The 21,902-nt window shown below is 41.2% G+C and overlaps 1 protein-coding gene across 2 annotated transcripts in view; it reads left to right on the forward strand.

Annotated features, from left to right (window-relative positions):
• The window catches only part of UBA6 (ubiquitin like modifier activating enzyme 6), a 370,281-nt gene that overhangs the window by 173,161 nt on the left and 175,218 nt on the right, over positions 1-21,902 (forward strand). For both annotated transcript variants that reach the window (XM_029600749.1, XM_029600742.1), the window contains exons 13-14: positions 10,574-10,640; positions 18,398-18,541. In XM_029600749.1, coding sequence (XP_029456609.1) covers positions 10,574-10,640; positions 18,398-18,541 — 211 coding nt within the window. The remainder of the gene's footprint in view (positions 1-10,573; positions 10,641-18,397; positions 18,542-21,902) is intronic.

Here is a 21,902-nt window from a genome sequence, read left to right on the forward strand (position 1 = left end):
TTTATGGATTTTCTCCAGGAAGTTGTCCAAACCTTCTTTTTTAAACTAATCTGTTAACTGCCTTTACTACGTCATCTGGCAAAGAATTTCAGATCTTAATTGTACATTGAGTGAAAAAGTATTTTCTTATTTGTTTTAAAAGTGCTAATTAGTAATGTCAAGGAGTGTTCCCTAGTCTTTTTTTCTATTTTTTGAAAACGTAAACAACTGATTCGCTTTTACCCATTCCTCTCCACTCATGATTTTATAGATTTCTATCATATCTCTCATCAGCCATCTCTTCTCCAAACGGGAGAGCCTTAACCTCTTCAGCCTTTCCTCATAAGGGAACTGTTCCATTTCCTTTTATCATTTTGGTTACCCTTCTCTGAACCTTTTCCAATTTTACTATCTTTTTGAGATGCGTCAACCAGAGTTGCATACAGTACTCTAGATGCAGTCACACCATGGAGCAATGCTGAGGTGGTATGATATTCTTAATTTTATTCTCCATTCCTTTTCTAATATTTGCTTTTGTGACTGCCGCTGCACAGTGGATTTTGACATATTGTCCACAATGATGCCTGGATTGTTTTTCCTGGGTAGTGACTCCTAATATGGAACGTAACATTGTGTAACCACAGTTTGGTTTACTTTTCCCTATGCATATGACTCTGCACATCTCCACATTAAATTTCATCTGCCATTTGGATGCTTGGTCTCCCAGTTGCATAAGGTCTTCCACCAATTTCTCGCAATTTGCTTGTGATTTAACAACTTGGAATAATTTTAACCATGCCAGTAGTCATCTACCCTTTTTCTCTTCCTTTTATAATGCATAGAAAACATCTGGTCTGGGCTTCCAAGATGGTATTTTTAAACAGTGTCTATGCCTGTTGTAAACTCTTAACCTTTGCAGCTGCATCTTTTAGTTTTCTTTTTTTTTTTGTTAATCTGCTTTTTGAAAGTTAAATGCTAGACAGCAGTTTTTCCTTAATATCCTTCCTCCAGTTAAGTCAAATTTCATCGCATTATGATCACTGTATCAAGCAGCCTCACTGTTAATTCTCACACCAAATACCATGTTCCACTAAGAATTAGGTCTAAAAAAAAGCTCCTGGATCAGCTGCTCTATGAAGCAGTCATTTATTTGCTCTTGAAACACTATCCTGATGTGACATTTGCCCAGTCAGTGTTGGGGTACATGAAATCATCTATTATTGTTGTGCCAGATTTATTAGCTTCCCTAATTTCTTTTAGCATTTAATTATCTATCTGTCCATTTTGGCCAGGTGGATGGTAGTATAACTGCTCCCCCCTGCCTCCCCACACTGCTATATACTTTCCCATCACACCTGAAATTTCTACTCATACAGATTCCATAGTGTATTTAGTTTCCTGCAAGATTTTTGACTTTATGCCATCTCTAACGTGCAGTGCCACCCCCTACCAATTTGATTTACCCTATCATTGTAATATAATTAGTACCCTGGTATCGTACTGTCCCTTTGGTTATCTTCCTACCAGGTCTCTGAGATGCCAGGTATGCCTACCTCTTCTTCCGTGTTGTACATTCTAAGTCTCCTGTTTTATTTTTTAGACTTCTGCCATCTCCATACAGATATTTCAAGATATGTTTGTATATATAAACTTTCTTGCAGTTGACAGTGATAATTTGGCATCTTTTAACTCAGTTTGCTCTTTACTTAAAGGCACCTGGACTACTCTTGCCTTTATTGGAACCTCGCTGTTGGGATGCTTTAACTTCCCTATTTTGTTAATATCTTTCGAAGATACCACCCTCCAAACCATGAACTGCTGAGTGTCTGATGCTGCTGTTGTGGCAGCTGGAGTCAGCACATCAACAGCGCAGCTGTCTCCTACACTGTGTGGTGGAGCGAATTTGTGAGAGCCAGGTCAAAAAGACGCCTCGCCTGCAGGCAGAAAGAGTGCTGTCATCGGAGGAACTTGTGGGAGCAGATTCCTCAATTTCCTCTGTTTTTTTTGAGAGGTCAGTGTGATGGTGGGAACAGTTGCTATCTTAGATTTACCTTACGGCTTATTCCCGCTCATGGTGCCTCCTGAATTTCGTCGGCTGTGCCTGATGGGACCTCCTGTATTGTGTCCAGAAGAGGAGGCAGATCAGGAATCCCCCAGGGTCATCTCCTTCTCCCAAGGGAGTTTATATCCTCAATTTTTAAATATTTTTACACCAGGCTTTCTTGGCTAAATAGCCAAGGGCCTGTTCAAGGCCTCCTTCTTTGGGGGGATCAGCACCTATGTGTGCTAGATTGGCCAGGTCTTCCCTGGATTCAAGGGCAGAGGAGGAAGTGAAGGAACTTAGTCCTCTGGAAGAAGGATTTGTCCTCTGAGAGAGAAGACTCCTCCTTCTCAAGAATGAGGTGATCTTTCAGGTTTTTGTCTCTCTAAATGATTCCGAGCTGGAGGAGGTACCTGTGCATGATCTTATTCTTGAGGGAGTCTGCAAACTGTCTAAGGCTTTGCATCTCCATAAGGCAGTAGAAGGAATAGTTTTATTGGACTGGGAGTCTCTGGAAGAAGGCTTCAGAAGTGTCAAAACCTTCAGTAAGCTTTATCCCCTGCTGCCTGAGCTCAGAGATGGACTTTTGTGGTTCCCATGAGTGATCACTCTGGTTTGGTACTTTTAAATCTCTGTGGAGAATATGTGGCCTGAAGAGTTTTGTACTGGGTGCAGCAGCTTGTAGGTGGCTTGCTTAGAATTGGGGGTAGCCTTATTTGGATTTTCTCTAGGTTAATAGCCTCTGGTTGTGATATGCAGACTGTTAAGATTCAGTATCTAGGCTGCTGATACAACTTCTAAGAACTGTCTCAGCAAGATTCCTTTTGAAGGTAATTGTTTGAAGAAGACCTGGGAAAATTGATCAAGAATTCTAGAGAAGCTAAACCTTAGAGGCTCCCAGTAGCCAGTAGCATTCAAGGTTGTTTCAGGGATGCTATTATATATGGCAGAGGAAAATCTTTTAGTCCTTCCAGGGAACCAGGAATGTGAGGAATGGCAGTGCCAGGTCTTTAGGAAATACCTATCCGGCTTAATGAAAGTTGGCTTCTATATGATTTGTCCTGGTAGGTGGTTGCCTTTGATGATAACAGGATTGGATCCACATTATTTCAGACCAGTGAGTCCTGGATTTTGTTTTCTGAAGTTTGCCACTCCTGTTTCAGATGTTTTTATGGTGTCCCCATGTGTATTGGTCATCAAGAGATTTACCGTGCAAGTCACTTCAGAGAGACTTCAAGCTGTGGTTCCAGTGCTGCTTGGGGATGGTATCCCCATATTTTGTAGTCCCAATGGACAGTTCTTACTACTGCATTCTAGATATGGCAGGTGTCGTCAAATGTCTTCAGATATCCCACTTTTGCATAGATTCTTTTTGCTCAGTTGTATGGTGGTGAGGCAAGATGTGTACAGTCTCTGGATCTTTCTTTGCTTCTATGTTTTGGAAAAACATTTCCAGTTTTGAGCCCTTCCATTTGGCCTCACCACTGTGCCACAGGCCTTCAAGTTGTTGGTGGTTTTCATGGCCTTTCTGCACGAGGAGAACATCTTGGCTCATCCATACCTGGACAATTGTCTAATAAGGGCCAAGTCTTTCAGGAATGCTAGTTTCTTGGACCAGGGTAGAGAGATTATGGAAAAGTTAGGCTTTGCAGTGAACTTCACAAAAAGCAATCCGTTTCCTTCTTTCCCAATCTTTAAAATATAACTAGGTATTCACTTCAGTACCAAACTTGGGAATTTGACACAGGGAAGAATTACCAAGATTCTGACTTGATTGCAGGTATTTGTTTCAGAATGTCCTCAGGGTCTTCAGCTTCCGAGGTAGATAGTGGCCACCCTGGATCTGGTTCCTCGGGCCAGGACTCATATGCATAGTAACATAACAGTGACAGAAAAAGATCAAATGGTCCATCCAGTATGCCCAGTAAATTTCATAAAGTAATAACTGCTGCTCCATGCAGGTCACTCCTATGTCTCTGTTTAGAGTAGTAACTGCCACTCTGTGTTGGTTACCTCCAAACCTTATTTATTTTTTTAAAGCTTTTATATACCGTTGTTCCGCATTCAAACACAACTGTTTACAATAAATACAATAGCAAAATCAAGAAATCATAATCCAAAATTACAATAAATATCTTAAAAACAAATAAATACCAAAATAATAACAAGATAACAGTATGAAATAAATCTAAAAGACATAAAAAACATAAAATAAAGCGTGCCTCATTCTTCAGAAAATTCATTAAACATCCTTGCCACAATTATATCAAATTATTCCATCCCCTCAAAGGGTTTTTTTAAAAAGCCACGTTTTTAAATTTTTTAAAAAAATCATAAAATCTGTTTGCAGCCTTAATTCAATCAGTAGAGAATTCCATAATTTAGGTCCTGCTATTCATATGACTCTCTCCCTAACCTCACTAAGATGCGCTATGCGTACAGAGGGTACCACCAAAAGACCTTTATTTATTTATTTAACATTTTTCTATACCGAACTTCATGACAAGCTTCATATCAGGCCGGTTTACATCAAACTTAGGGGTTAATTTAACAAAACCATATAACAAGAAGGCCGAGGCGCAGATACAAATAACATGGAGAATAAACTTGGGGGCTAGAGTAGCCAGGAAACAAAGGACAGAAAAAACTGGAGAATGAACACGAATGAATATACAATGGCTGGGTCGGACATTTAGTCTATTGGGCTATATGACGAAAACTGTTGCACTGTTAGACACCTTTATTAGACTATCTTAAATTTCTCTGAGGGGTATAAAGATGCAGTTCCTCATTGAGCCATTGTGTATTATTACCGTTAATAAATTTGTGTAAAAGGCAAAGAACTTAAAATGAATTCTGTATTTTTTGGTAACCATTGCAAAGAAATTAATATTGGTGTGATATGAACAAACTTTGTACATCCGCTTAGAACCCTAGCTGTGGCATTCTGCAAAGGTTGTAAAGGTCTTATCGTATTGCCAGGAGGATTAAGGGTAGTAATATTTACAGTCAGACATGCTGCTTGAACATGCTTTGCTTTTGGTCTTGGCTATAGAAGCAGTCCTATGCTTTTTCCCTAAATGTTGACATATCAGTACCCCAGACTATAAAAGTCGGGGCCAGCATTAGCTGTCATCTGAATCCTAATATATAAGGCAAATTGTAATGAGGGTGTAGATTATTTAATCAGTCAAGTGTAGAGATACACCTGAAAGGTTAATTTACGATGGGCAGATGGTCCATTTTTTATAGTGCCTGCGGTTAAATTGATTAAGAAAGAGACCTTTTGGTCTTTTTGGTCTCAGTGTATGGGCCGATGCTCTGGAATTCATCCTTTTGGATATTAGGTTGGAGAGGAGCTATTTGTTGTTCAGAAAGAAAGTGAAGGCATGGCTTTTTCCAAATTTATAATAGGAATAAGTGGTTTGTTTTAAATAACAGCATTGACAGTTTTAAATTGTAATATTTTATTTTAATGTGATTTATTGTATATTTTTGTTGTACATTGCTCTGACCAGATGTCTGTGTGGTATAGAAAATCTGAGAAGTAAATAATTAAAATATATAAATCCAATTCTCCCCCACCATTGGAGTGGAGAGGGATGTTGTAGTTGCACCAAAAGCATCAAGGCTAATCAGTTAATGGTAGTAATCACATGACTTCCGAATAAAGGTAGTGACTGCAATTCCATGTGGCAGTTGTTACCTTTAATCAGGTTAACCCCAAGTCCCCTTTTCTTCCTTTCCAACCTCTAACCTCTAGGGATCTACAGTATTTATCCTATGCCCTCTTGAATTTGCTTACTGTTTTCATCCTCTCCACCTCCTCTGGAAGGGCATTCCAGGCACTTGTCACCCTCTCCATGAAGTATTTCCTGACAGATTTGTTTCCCTTCTGGAGTTTCATTTCACGACCCCTAGTTCAAACCTTTTCCATTGGAAAGGAAACAGTAGAAGTTCATGCAGCATTAAAACCTTTCAGGTATCTGAAGGTTTGTATCATTTCTCACCTGCACCTCCTCTTTTCCAGGGTATACATATTCAGATCCTTCAGCCTCTCCTCATAAGTCTTGTGATATAGACATCACACCATTTTGGTCATCCTTCTCTGGACTGCCTCCATCCTGTGTCTGTCCTTTTTGATATACAAGCTCCAGAACGGAATACATTACTCTAGGTGAGACCTCACCAAAGACCTGTACAAAGGCATTATCACTTCTTTCTTGCTGGTTAATCCTCTCTCTGTGCAGCCTAGCATTCTTCTAGCTTTAGTTATCACCTTGTCACATTGCTTCGCTGCCTTCAGATCGCCAGATATGATCACCCAAAGGTCCTTCTCTCAGTCCATGCACATTAGTCTTTCACCCCCCATCACATGCAACTTTTGGATTACCACATCCCAGATGCATGACTTTGAAGATTTGGCAGCTGGGCTTCAATGCAAAGAAATGCAACTACTCTTCAAGCTTTAAATGACTTTCCAGTCTCTCTACTCCTTCATTCTGTTGCAGATCTTAGTATCATCCGCAAATAGACAAACTTTACCTTTTATCTCTTCCGCAATGTCGCTTACAAAAATATTGAACAGAACTGGACCCAAAAGCGATCCCTTGGGGACTCCACTTAACATGGTTCCAGAAAAGGTTCCATTTACCATTACATGCTGTCTCCTGTCAGTCAACCAGTTTGTAATCCACTCCCAAGCTTCTCATTTTATTCACAAGCTTCCTGTGCGGGACTGTATCAAAATCTTGCTGATATCCAAGTAAATCAAATTGAGTGCTCCTCCTTGATCCAATTATCTAGTTACCCAATCAATAAAATGAATCTGATTTGTGTGACAAATTTCCCTGGTGAATCCATGCTGCCTCTGGTCCAGCAATCCACTGGATTATTAATTATTCTTTCTTTAACAGAGTCTCCATTAATTTTCTCACCATTGAGATGAGGCTAACCAGACTGTGGTTTCCAGCTTCCTCTCTGCTATCACCCTTGTGAAGCAGGACTACAATTGCTGTTCTCCAATCGCACAGCATCACTCCCATTTCCAGGAATTTATTAAACAGATTTTTCAGCATCCCAAAATACTGAGCTCCCTCAGTATCCTGGGATGTACCTCATCCAGCCCCATGGCCTTGTCCACTTTGTTTCCTAGCTCTTCTCATACATTCTCTTCTGTAAATGGAGTTTCTTCTACCCCACTTCCATCTACGGACCTGTAAATCAGCAATGGTCTTTCCCCAGCATCTTTAGTGAACACCGACCTGAAGTATATAATACAAAATTTTTGCCATTTCTTCATCTGCCTCTACACATTGCTCCTTGTGACCTTTTAATTTCACTATATCACTTTGGGCATTCCAATCTTTGATTCTGTCTCATTGATTTCTGTACAATCAAAGTGTTATAAAATTCTTCTTTACTTCTCTATGACTGTTAGGGAAGTGCTGTCATAGTGGTCCGCTCCCTTCAGACTGTAAGATGGAATGAATCTAGAGCATCCCATTTGGAAGATGGTCACATTAGATTTGAGCTTGGTAGGCTGGGGAACCCAGTATTGCAATCAAGTAGCTTAAAGTCTTTGGATCAAGGAGGTGGCCTCATGGTCCATCAGGTTGGAAACCAGGGCAATTAGACTAGCTCTGCTACATTTTTTTTCTACTGGTGAATGGAGGCAATTTAGGTGCTCTTGGACAATGGCACAGCAGTAGCTTATATGAACAGATAGGTGAATATTTGGAACATGTTCTTATGATGGTTGCTTAAGAGGTGGCTCTGCTGTTTCAGTGGGCAGAGCAGGATCACCTGCAAATCCCAGCAGTGCACATTTCAGGAATGAAAATTCAGCCAACTTTCCCAGCAGGAACTCAGAACCCAGAGAGTTAGAGCTCAGTCGAAGAAACTTTTCAGATGATTGACTGGTGGACCTCCCTTTCTGGTGTCCATTTTCTCTACGAGATGGGTGTCAGAGTTGCAGGCCTTGTCTTACAGAGACCTTTATCTGATGTTTTTCCACAAATTTTTTTCTTCTCTTGGTCAATACTATCCTTTATCCCAGGACAAGCAGGATGCTAGTCCTCACATATGGGTGACGTCATTGATGGAGCCCTATTGCGGGAAAAACTTCTGTCAAAGTTTCTAGAAACTTTTGACTGGCACTGTGAGGCCACTGAGCATGCCCAGCATGCCATGATATTCTCTGCCATAGGGGTCTCACTCTAGTCTTTGTTTTTCTGCGCTGCTGCAAGTATCACGGTTATCGGAGCCCTCTGAGACTTATTCTCAGTTTATGACTAAAAAAAGTCATTATTTGAAAATCTTTCCCTCAAGGGATCTCACTCTTTTCTCTTCCTCATCGGCTGGTGAGGTATTTCAACGTTTATTTTTAATAACGCTAATTCAAATTTTTTCTCGGTCATCGATGGCCGTCGATGTCACCATGGCGTCGGGTTTCAAAAAATGCTCGACCTGTAATCGCACAATGTCGATCCCAGACCCGCATCTAGAATGCGTCTGTTTGGGTGAAAAACACGACATTTCCTCCTGTCAGCAATGCCAGGAAATGACACCAAAAGGACGAAAATTGCAACAGGAAAAAATAGAACAACTTTTCCACCTACAATTGATTCCTTCAACATCGACTTCATCGAAGTCATCACCGGCAGGAGCTCCCAAGAAAATCTTGCTGAAAAAGCGCCGACCGGACGGTTCGGGAGACAGACCCTCGCCAACACCGTCGACGGTATCGATACGTTCGGATAGGGAGGTAAGGCCTAGACATAAACATAGTCATCGGCACGCCTCGACATCACCGACTGTTTCCTCCCAGTAGGAACCGCGTGAAAAACGGCCTAAACACAAGGATACCTCGCCGTCGCCTAGGCCTCCCTCAGTAGAACCGGCTCCACCGCAAGTAATACTATCTCCGTCTCCACCGGTGTCGAGCGTTCCCCCAGTACCACAAGACTTGACGTTATTCATCAAAGAAGCGGTACTGCTTGTTTCCAGTCTAAACCCAACTCCTTCTACATCCAACCTGCTGTGATCTTCGGCTGACTCATTTCCACAACAATAATTCACTTTTGTCTCAATCCCCAATGAATCAGCCTCTAGCTTGCTAATCCACCCATATGTGAGGGCTAGCATCCTGCTTGTCCTGGGATAAAGCAAAATTGCTTACCTTGTAATAGGTGTTATCCCAGGACAGCAGGATGTAGTCCTCACGAAACCCACCCGCCACCCCGTGGAGTTGGGTCTCCTTCCAATTATTAGTTTATTGTTTTATTTTTGCTAAAGCTTATTGCTACATACGAGACTAGAGTGAGACCCCTGTGGCAGAGAATATCATGGCATGTTGGGCATGCTCAGTGGCCTCACAGTGCCAGTCAAACGTTTCTAGAAACTTTGACAGAAATGTTTCCCGCAATAAGGCTCCATCAATGACGTCACCCATATGTGAGGACTACATCCTGCTGTCCTTGGATAACACCTATTACAAGGTAAGCAATTTTGCTTTTTATGCCTACGGTCATATGTCTTTCATCTAAACCAGACAATTTGCCTATTTGTATTTTATTGATGGGAGTTTCATAAGGGCAGGTCCTTGGTGTTTCTTGGTTGTATCTTCCTTAGATATTTGAAGGTTGTAAATCCCTTTTTGAAAGACAGATTAAAACTTTTTTTTTTTAGCTTTTCATGGGGCCTCATACAGGTGAGGCAGCTTCTAAGTTTTCATTGTCTCAATAGATGGAAGCTATGTCCTTTGCCTATTTGCTCAGGAGATGGCATGTTCCAGAGGCTGTCCTGTCTCATTCAAAAGAAACACAGGCTTCTTTTTGGGCAGAAGCTTCAACTGTTGTGCTAGAGGACATTTTTAAGACCTTCCTTGCATTTCTTCACTACCCATTAGAGATTAGGTGTACCAGTCAAGAGTGATGTGGCTTTTAGGGCAGGCATTCTCAGGGCAGTCCGTGTTAATAAGGGCTTGGATAAATTGCACATGCCTGGACTAGTCTGACAGAATAAGGACAGACAAATTTAGTTTTAACTGTTGATTTATTTTTCTTGAATCCAACTAGACCGGTCCAGGTCCCTCCTGGGAGGTCAGTGGTTGCTCTGTTATTAAAGATTGTAGATCTCAAGTCTTGCAGAAGATTTCATTCTCTTATTATGGGGAGAACCCATGTACTGTTCTTACTTCTGTCTGCTCTCATTCTTCCTTGTTTTCTCCTGTTGGGATTTTGAGGAAGAGGATTTATCTTCAAAGATTTTCCTCTTATTTTTTAAGATATCTTAAGGTTTTATCTTTTATTTAGGGGTGTTTTGTTTTTTTTGCTTCCATTGCTTTGACATAAAATATTGGCATTTTGCATTGACTGCATCATATAGGCTAAAAGATGATGTTGCTGGAAAAGGTGTGTCCTCTGACTGTATCTGATAGTAGTCAGCGATAACCCACATGGCTGGATTGGACTAACAGTATTCAAGGAAAGGAAATTAATAGGCCATACCAAGAGGTTTTCAGTTATCTGGTTGTATTTTTCTTGATCTTAGATGTCTTCAGGATGCCACAGAACTGCTTAATCTCACAGAAGCTGTAAGTGAAACACTGGAAAGCAAAGTAAGTTGCACAGAATTAAGAAATGTTTATAAAGTTATAACATGCTGTTATGAATGATAACGTTATCACACTAATTATCAGTAGAGCATAATGGGATTTTTTTTATAATTGCTACTATAGTTAAAGGGTCTGCCATGATAGTCATTATTTTGTAAGCTTTAAAGCATCCAAACTACTAAAGATGTTTGAAGTTACTGACTACAGTAAAAATACAAACTCTTAGGCCTACTACGATCAGAAGTGGATTGCCTCCAAAGGGTGCAAAAGATGAATGTTTCCCTTTTGGGAGCACTAACCTGGCCTGATTTGGGCTTGTAACATTGATTGAGGATCCTAGTAGGCTAAGTTGTTTCTAGTCCTTTGAGAGGGAATTTGGAAACATTTTAAGTAGCTAGTTTTTGTATTTTAATTTTTTCTATTATAAAAATATTAGGGCAGGGCTCCCCAAACTTTTAGCCAATGTGACCTCATTTTAGCATTTCAAAAATTCATATGACCCAGGGGACAACCAAATTAGGAGTGTGATTCCCCTGCCAACAATCACTCTGTTCTCACCCTCACCGCACTCCCGCTAATCTCCTTTCTTAACTCCACCCTCTCTCGTCAATCCTTTCTATCAACTTCCACCCCTTCCTCCAGCATATACATTCTTTCAAACTCCCCTCCAGCTGATATCCCTCAGCCCCCAGCTCTTCTCACCTTTCCTGCCCATTCCTCCCCTGCTTCAGCCCTATTTATATCCTCTGCTGGTCCTCTCTCACTTCTATGCTTTTCTTATAACCCCCAACTTGATCCTTTTGTCATTTCCCCCCCCCCCAATCCTCCCTCACCTCCCAGCTTCCCCTCAAACCCTTCTCTCACATCCCCCTGATCCCCCTGTCACTCCCCCAGCTCCTTTATTACATCACCAATCTTCTTTCATCCCCCTCCACACCCATTTCCTCTCCAGTTAATTCTACCTTTAACCTTCCTCCATCTGATTCCTCCCTTCTAACAGCTTCTTCTCTAAACATCCCCCAGGACCCCAGTGTAAAGGTGGATGAAACCTAGTGAGAAGAGAGGGCAGGCTGATGAGAGGGCACACTCAGCCCTTTCCTCACCTCACGGCTGGACCTAAGCCCAATGGTGATCTGCAAGCAGCAGCAATATTAGTAATGAAAGTCAGCACAGGGCCTGTGAGCTGGTGCAAGTGCACTGCAGAGGTCCTGATCCCTTCCTCGTGCCGGGCTTCCTGGTACCAGAGGGACCACTGCAAAGCCTGTGCATGCATGCATGCTGGCTCACAGACTCCATGCTGACTTCCACTGCTGCTGCTGCTGGTTTCTAAGAAGTGCTGCCGTTTGAGGCACTTGTGACCTCAGCTGAATGTTTTGTGACCCCATTTGGGGTCCCAACCCATAGTTTGAGAAGCCCTGTATTAGGGCTTCTGGGTAGGTAACATGGCGTATCTGCACATGCATACATATAGCAACTCTCACCTGGATCTGGAGGATGGGCCACCAACGCAGATGTCGTATGGGAATAGGACAAGGAGCAGTGGGATCAGCACCACAGTAGCCACTGGTGGAGTTGGTGCTGGAAGCAGAAAGGCTGATGGGGTTTCCCAGGCCCCACCAGCAGTAGGAATAGATCTGAGGTGGGAAAGGAGTGTTGAGAGTGAGAGAAAAGGGGAGGAGTGAGTGTGAAGAGAGGAGTAAATGAGAAGAGTGAGCGAAGCAGGAGATGTAGATGGTTCATATGGTCTTTATCTACCATCATGTTTTATGTTTCTAAGGGAGGGGTTGGAGAGAAGAAGTTTGGGACGGAAGGAAGGAAAGGGGCTAGTAAAAGGAGTAGGGTGAGAAGGGGAAGGGACAGGAGTGCATGGGGGAGAAGGGAACAAAGTGGGGAGCGCGAGGGGAAAGGACTGCAGGCACATACAACACTCTTACTTACCCACCTGCCAGACCCACATAACCACATACCTACACTCCCACCCCCACATTTACACCCCAGTCTTCTTCCACACACCCACGAGTGAAGGGAGAGCATCATGGAGAGTGTAAAGTGGGGGACAGTGTGCTGTCTCCCATAGCCCCTCTCTTCACACATGTGGAGGGGGAGAAACTGCTTCCCCTACATATGTACATGGGGGACAGTGTGCATGCAGGGAAAGAGTGCCTTCCCTCCACATGCTCTCACACCATCCCCACAACACACATGCACCACCCACATCCCATTCAAGGTTACCAACCCACACTCTGCCATTCCTTCCCCCTCAGAGCCACACGCAGACACCTACCTACATTTTCTTCCACCCCAACAGAGCAAGTACAAGAGACCTTCTGTAAGACACACACATCTTGTTTTCACATTTTAAGGTTTGCAAATTTTGTAAGCCCTCACTCTTTTGTATGTTAAGCATGTATGTTGCATTTAGAGCCATCAGAGAGGTACTAGCACAGGTTTCAGAGGATAAGCAAGACTTAATGAGATTTATAATGGTGTGACTGATCCAGGGAGAGGAAAAACTTTCAATTAACTTCAAGTTATCTGATTGGGAATGAAATAAAAAAAATTAAATAAATGAGAGATATTTATCCTTAAGCTTCTACTCTTCCTTTTTCCCTAAGGAACTCAAAGTGGTTTACAGTGTTTCAATACAATATATAATTCAAAAGATATAGCAATAACATTTTCCAAAATGCAATTAAAAAGTATAAAACCCCACCAGTGAGCTGTCTGCTCTGGACTCTATTCATGCCTAGGTAGAAAATGCAAGGGGATGCCTGGGTGGCGCGACTGATAGGCTTCTTGGTGATGTAATGAAAGGAAGGGCAGGAAGGGAGCTGTAGCATTTCTGACCTTGCCCCCCCCCCCCAAAAAAAAAATTGAGTGTATATTGATAAGGGAAGAAAAATAGTTTAGAATTGCATGCCAAATTCAAAAAATGTTCTGACTCCATGACCTGCATGAAATAACTTTTGGAGAAGATGGATCTATAAGTATATCAACAGAGGGAAAACGGGCAAGATAGACTGCTTTTTAAGGGTCATAGGCAGTACTGAAGCTTTAGTTCTTCATCTAGAAGAATCATAGCCAAATAAGTATCCTAATGGTTTAGGTTTAATCAAAAATGTTGCCATAAAATTCTTTTGTTTGGCATTGGCTTTGTTTTTAAAGTAGCGAGGCTATTCATTAGTTTGAGTGAATTGTACAGTGACTACTGGCTAAATAATCCAGTCAGTGCCTTCATGCTGAACTTTCTCAGTATTAGTAGGAAAATGGGTTTAAGACTATTTGAGTAGTGGGATGGGTCAGCGATGGTGCTGTACCCTCATGTGGAGCACCTGGGTTTGATTCCCGTCTCTGGTCCTCAGTTCCCTGTTTCTGCTAGGAATGGGAAAAGTCCCAATCTTTGCATAATGCCAACATTTAGTGTTATATTTAGAGTGCAGGCATACTGAGTTGAGAGTTTTTGAAACTCTAGAAGAACTTAAGCGAGTCACCAAAGATGATTAATTGAGATAGTTAAGAATATACAGTGTCTTGGAAAAGTCTTCACACCCTTGTGCATTTTTCACATTCTGCTGTCCTAAAAATAAATGGCAATATATTAAAGTAGTTTGTTTCACTGATCTACAAGACATGCTCATATTTTCATTGTGAAAGAACAATTATAGAAATATTCTAAAAGTTAATTTAAAAAATAGCAAACTTTATTGCCTAAGTCTTCATACCTTTTGTCATGGTAAACCCAGATTAGCTCCATTTTAAAAAGTTCTCTTAAGGCCCATAAGTTAAATAGAGCCTACCTGTGTCTAACCACAGTAGTTGAGCTGATTTCAAATAGCCCTGGATGCAGATTTGAGTTATTTTTGTTGTATGAAATGACTTTGGAAGCAAAGGTCAAAATATGCCAAAGAGCTGCCAAAAGAACTCTGGGATCTTCAAAAGTACAGATTGAGGGAAGGCTATAAGAAAACCAGTGTGTTTGACTATCCCTTGGGGCATTTGGAAGTCTATTATTGTCAAGTGGAAACAGTTTGACATCACCAAGAGACTGCTGCAGTTAGGACATCCTCCAAAATCAGTAGCCATGGGTTAAAGAAACTGCTGTGGGAGGTAACTGTAAGGCCTAGTATTACTTTTTGTTTAAATCTTTTTATTATTATTAATAGTAGTATTATCATTAACAAAGAATCAATATACAAGAAACTCCAATAGAGCAAATTGTAAAGAACAAATGCTCAACCTGTTGGTTTTGACTGTGAATACAACAGGAACATAATATATTCGGAACTAAATCAGCAAAGAAATGAGCAACAATCCACCCCACCCCCCCCCCCCCCCCCCCCAAGATGTGAGTCCAGTGTTAACCAGCAAAGGTCCATCAATAGGTGTTCAGAAGCAAGCTTCTAGCCTGTGTAGGTAGAGAGCCCAAATTAGGAAGCCATATATTCAAAATTCTTCATTTCTTAGTAGGATGACTCCTTTTACCCACCATCAATTCCATAATTAATAGACGATGGATAGCATTCCTCCAAAATGCAAAGGAAGAATCCACATCTCATCTCTAAAAGTGCAAAATTGTAGACTCTCGCTAACGGAAAGAGCCCAAATATAGCAAGGTGTTCAGTAAAAGATAAATGTATAGACAAAATAGCATCTATATAGTCAAATACCTGCTTCCAGAAAACTTGAACATTAGAACAATACCAAAAAGAATTAGAACATTAGAACATACCAAAAAGAAGACCCAGTGTACTCACAGCAATCATATATTTATTACATAAATTTGAATCTGTTAACCTCATGAGAAAAGCTTGCCGTTGGGATATGTATGCTCTAGACAGTATTCTAAATTGCAATTCATGCAGCTGCGCATTTTGCGAGACCCTAGAAAGATGCCCATAGCAAGCTTTAAAGTCTGACAAAGAAACAGGGGCATGTAGTTCTTGGATCCATTTGGACCATACAGGTTCTAAGGAGAGATGGCACCAAAAGAGAACTTCAAAGATTTATGGAAAGAAGATAGTGAATGTTTGAACGAGTCGTCCAAGTCCAACCAGTCTTGAAACACCTCTCATCCTTTAGCTGCAAGAGTGTTCGTGTCTAAAGACTTCACATAGTGTCGCAGTTGTAGAAAATTAAGTGGCGACATAGTGAGCTCAGGAAATGTCTTACATAGAATCAAGAGAGCATTTGTCTTCGGTCATCTATAGCTTGTGACAAAATAAAAATCCCTTGGTATGACCAGGTAGCAAAGACCCTACTCTCCAGCCCTAGTTGACTGGCCAAATTCCCAAGAATAGGTTAAAACAAAAAAAGGAGAAACTGTATATGTTAGCCCCATTTTAGATGTAATCCAGCACCACATCACACAAACACACACACCTCTGCTCTGCAGGTGCTAGAAGGATATGAGTCTTCAATTATGAAGAAATCTGTGATCCTTTAGCATGTAAAATAAAACAAAGTTGTAAGGGAAAAGTAATAGATGCTTCATAAGCATTATCGCAATAAAAAGACTTGGCCATAAGCTAGTCCCCGATATGACAAAGGTGCATATGTATAATCTCACCAACAGGTAGATAATCATGACATTCTGTGTGGAACACTGGCTAGCTCCTATACTAAAGCATGGTGGTGGCAGCATTATATTGTGGGAATGCTTTGCAGCAGTGGGAACAGGGAGACATGTGAAGATGGATGGTACATGGACTGGGAAGAAAATTCACCTCTCATATGGATAATGTTAGAACTAGATTTACTCTCAAATCTTGGCCTGAAATTCTTCCTATATGCGGATGATGTACAAATACTCATCCCCATTCAGAATTCTCTCAAGGAAACATTGCACTTCTGGGAAACCTGCCTTGTATCTATCAACTCACTACTTTCCAACCTCCACCTTGCGCTCAATGCCTCAAAAACAGAAATCCTCATCCTTTCAAATCAACCAGACCATACTACCCATCAAACCACGCACAACATCACACAAACACACACACCTCTGCTCTCTGTAAGAGACCTAGGTGTCTCCCTAGACCAACACCTAAGCTTCAAACCCTACATCAAATCGCTTCTGAAAGGGGGTTTCTACAAACTCCAAATTCTTAAAAATCTTAAACCCCTCCTCCACGCCCAGGACTTCCACATAGTGTTGCAGACGATCATTCTTTCAAAACTGGACTACTGCAATGCCCTCCTCATAGGTCTCCCTGCCTCCACCATCAAACCCCTACAAATCTTACAGAACGCCATGGCGAGAGTTTTAACCAACACACGAAAAAGGGACCATATCACCCCCATTCTAAAAGACCTGCATTGGCTCCCCATCTCTTTCCGCACCATATACAAAACCCTCACCATTCTACATAATACGCTACACAAAAACAATTCCCCTTGGCGGGAAGACATGCCACGCTTCCGTTCCTCTAACCGCCCCACCAGAACCTCCCTTGCAGGTACCCTCCACACCCCATCAATCAAAACAGCACACCTCACGACCACAAGAGAAAGAGCCTTCTCCATTGCTGGCCCCACCCTTTGGAACTCCCTTCCAGCTGAGCTCCGTTTAGAACCATCCCTAACCAATTCAAAAAAGGAATCAAGACTTGGCTATTCAAGCTGGCCTATCCTGATTCTAATCAATCCCAGACAGTAAGCACCACGGAACCACCCTAGCTCCATGGTCAGCCGTCCACTCCCCTCTGTCACCCCAGCTCTACCCTCCCACCCAGCCCTCTACAAATCGGTATATAATTGCATATTGTCTTGCCTCCTGACCATTCACAACTTTTTTTCTGTTGTGACATGCTCTGTAAATTTTGTAAAAATGTTCTTTCCCTTTTGACCTGGTAATTTTGAGTTACCCACTTTCCCCACTTCTTCTCTCCCCCCTTCCCCTCATATCCATTATATTCGACCCTTGCCCCCTCCCCTTAGTCAGCCCTCTATCTTCATTCATTGTAATTTCCTACTTATAGTTACCTGTAAACCGACATGATGAGTCCTACGAATGCCGGTATATAAAAAAAAGCTTATAAATAAATAAATAAATACATGTTCTTAAGCACAAAGTAAAATCAACAATGCAGTTGTTCAGCAAGAAGAAAGTGAATGTCCTTGAGTGGCTGTGTGGAAGCCCTGACCCAATCCAATAGAAAATCTTTTCCAAGACTTGAAGGCTGCAATAAACATTCCCCAGTCAACTTGAAAGAACTGGAGTTTTTCTATCAAGAGGAATGGGCAATAACTGTACCATCCTGCTGTGCAGAGTTGATAGATACCATAAACATCTCATGCCTGTTGCTACACAATGGCTTCCACTGATTACTGAGTGGATGCATGAAGACTTGTGCATTCGAGGGTTTGTTTTTTGTTTTTAATTCTTTAATTACCTGGGGAAAACTATAATTCAATCACCATGAAAGTGTAGAGTATGTTGTATAGATCAGTGAACCAGTTATTTTAATACATTTTAACGTTGTACTTTTTAGACTATATGAAAAAGATTGTGAAGACAAGGCACCGAATAATATAGTAAAAATTAATATCTTCAGGGGGTCAAAAACACTGCTAACTTCTTGATCACTAATGACCTTACAGAGATGTGTTTATTTAACTTCTTAGAAAACAATCGTACTGCAGGTGAGGATGTGTGATTTAACTTTCCTTGGGTATCTGCATTAAAGTCCTTGGCCTTTTGAGAGACTAGCATTAAATCTGTATAATTGATGATCCTGTTCTTACTGTGATGAGTTACTCTGCAGCCCGAGATGGATGAAGACATTGTGAAATGGCTGTCCTGGACTGCACGTGGCTTTTTAACTCCTCTGGCAGCGGCTGTGGGAGGAATCGCAAGCCAAGAAGCCTTGAAAGCTGTGACGGGAAAGTTTTCACCTTTACAACAGTGGGTTAGTTCCCTTGAGTGCTTTTTGATTGCTGTTTTTGTCTCACTTTTTTAATGCACAGCAGTAAGGGTAAATGACAAGAATAGTGCATTGTCACAGGTGCTGGGTCTCATTCTTTTCTCTGTTTTGAAAAGGCTCTTCGCTTTTAATTATGAAAATAAGGTAGTGGAGCATGTGTCTGCTATTTCACTGCAGAGTTAGATCAGCTCCATTTCATAGTTAGACACATTTTTCTAACACTCATTGTTACTAGCTCAGATTCTGAGTTTTGTTTCTTTCTCCTGACAAGTGGTGGGCAGGTAATTGCATGATATGTTTATATCATGGAGTTGTAGGTGAGAACATACATACTTGAGTCTAACTAGAAACAGAGCAGCTGTAATTGGGGCCTTTACAGAGCAATGGAGTTCAGGAACCAACAGCTGATTCCTTTTCACAAGAAGGCATTCAGTTCCTCCAGGCAATTTAAAATAATTTTTAAAATTACATTTCTTATCATCCTGCTACACCAGTCCAGACGTGTGGGTTTTTTCACTCTACTAGCACTTGAAGACAGAGGACATGTGAAAGGAAACCATGGTATACAGTGGAGCTATTTGAACAAAAGCAATTATTATGCAGATTAGAAAGAAAATGGAGATAAAATAGAGATAAGAACATTGAGTTAATATTTGAATCGGTTAAATTTATATAAAAATACTTTGTAACAATAAAAAGAAAAGTTGAATTGAGGGATCACTAAATAGATCTGTAGAACTCTTTAATGTGGTGAAGCATCTTGCTGCTAACCAAATTGACCACATTTCCCTAGTTGTGACAAGTTAATTGATCATTTTAAGGATAAAATTGAGCAAATTTAAGCTCAACTAGGTTCTATTCCTGTAGCACATTTGATGTCAAAACAAGGCTGTGAATTAAGGTGGTCAGAATTTCAAAAGACCTCTTTATCTGAAATAACATCAGTGATTAATGGACTTTACTCTTTCTCAACTTTCGACTTGTGCCCATTTAGTGCTATAAAAATTGCAAAGGATGTTTCATATAAAGTAATGCACCAAATCACTAACAAACCGTTACCAGAAGGCAGTTTGCCCCTGTGTTTTAAACAAGCAGCTATAAAATTGGTGCAGAAAACTTCAGCTTTAGCTTTTGACGTTGTTTCAAATTATTGACCATTATCAAATATCCCTGCTCTAGGCAAAATAGTGGAAAAATGCATCTAGATTATCTAGATAAATTTAAAATTTTGGACCACAATATAGTTTCAGAAAGAAGCATGGCACAGAAACCCTACATTTATCATTTATGGGTTTCTTGCATCAATAATTAAAGGCAAGTAGGATTGTTGGTCCAATTGGACCTTATAGTGGCATTCAATACTGTAAATCATGTCATGCTGTTGGAGTGCTTAGCACAAATAGGAGTTGGTGGTATATTACTTGCCTGGTTTGGCTCTTTTCTAACTGATAAACAACAGCGGGTATAAATAGGTGAGGTGTTTTCCACTTGGAAACAACTGGAGCATGATGTCTCGCAAGAATCAGCTTTGTCATCAGCACTGTTTTTCATATATACTTAACCTCAGTCAGTACAGTATTGAAACATCTGGGGCTAGTATATTACATATATTTATTTATTTATTTAGCATTTTTCTATACCGACCTTCATGGTTAAATACCATATCAAATCGGTTTACATCGAACGGGGATAGAGAACTGTAACAGACGGAACAACTTTTTTAATCAGAAGGAAAACAAAAAAAAATCTGTATATGTATATGTGGATAACATACAATTTTATGTGCCTTGTGTCAATGACAACCAACTATAAAATTCAAGCATTGTATAGCAGACATAGATTGGCTAAAAAGAAATCATTTAGTCTTGATTATCACTAAAACTTCCTTCCCTATACGTATCCGGATCAGTCCAGACTATGGGTTAAGCCAATCAAAAAAGAAGAGAAAGCCAAGAATAGGTCCCATGTAGCAAAATCAAATAAGGGAGCGTCAGACACCTAGGACCCCCAAGGCAAAGACAAAAAGGAAGCAGCGCAGGCATCTCCAAGACAGTCATTGCAGTTTATCCATAACCGCTTTGGCTTCTTGGGGAGTTGCGAGCAAGTGGGGCCCACCATTATGAAAAACTTTCAGACAAGCAGGGAATTGCACCGTGAACTTTATACCATGCTGAAAAAGCTGAGTGCAATATGGAGAAAACTCCTTCCGAGCTTCCTGCACCTTGCTTGAAAAATCTGGGACGATGAGCAGCTTAGCCTCCTTGTAGACAACATCAAGCTTGTTGCGATACACCTGTAAGATTTTCATTTTAGTAGTATAATTCAGATATTTAACGATGACTTGCCTCCGCTTCTGTAGATCCTGGCCCCTGGGGCCCAGCCAATGCACGCACTCCACTAGGATCGGCCTATTTGCTGTGCTGACAAGTAGCTGCTCTGGGAGCCACCACCTGCTGCAGTTCTCCTGGTCGTCAAGCTTTTCCTCGAGCGACAGATGTTTGTTTTTTGCTGGCCGCTGCAGCATCCGATTCAAGCGTGGCCATGCATTTCTCATGTTCAGACAGCGTATTGCACAACCCATGCAGGGAAGTGTTATAGGTTTCCACCTGTTCCCGGAACTCGTCTGTAGATGAGTAGATACACTGAAGTTGGTCGGCCAGAGCTGTGAACATAGTTCGAGGGAGATCGTGAATTACTGCGTCTGAGTGCCATCTTGTCCTTGCGGTATCCATACTTCTCTGCACCGGCCTGTTTTGGGCAACCCACCATCATGCCACTGGCTTCACTGATCGATGCCCTAGGTGTTCCACTCGCAGTTCTACCACTTTACAAGAAATTATGCTGCTTGTATAATTGCAAATTTAAGGAAGCCCAGCAGGCCCCTAGGGAGCGAGATATTGGAGCGCATGCTCAGGTCTACGTCATCGCTACGCCCCCCCCCCCCCTAATCTTTTAGAAAGCAAGTTAAAACCTTTTATTTTAATGAAAAATGCAGTAATTGAAGTGAGTTTTCTGAACGTTTAATGTTTTATTGTTTTGTTTTTTTTTATATCCATGTCGATCAATATGCAGAGATAGCAGAATATAAAAGTTGTTAAACATGCTTTTTTCCTTGACATCAACATTGGAAGTTACCCTGGTGCAACTCTAGCAAAAAGCCAGTATTCCGTGTCTCCAGCAGATGCAGGACAGGCATGTCTAATGCAGCAAGAATTTGGCTTCCAGGCTTTGGCCTTTTCCCAGTCTGGTGGAAAACGTTTGACAGTTCTGAGTTTGTCAGCCTTTTCTGCTTTGATAGCGAACTGCGGGTCAGGTTTCTGGCGCTTTCCAGTTAAGCGAATCCGTT

This window comes from Rhinatrema bivittatum, chromosome 1, assembly GCF_901001135.1.
Source record: "Rhinatrema bivittatum chromosome 1, aRhiBiv1.1, whole genome shotgun sequence".
Lineage (NCBI taxonomy): Eukaryota > Metazoa > Chordata > Amphibia > Gymnophiona > Rhinatrematidae > Rhinatrema > Rhinatrema bivittatum.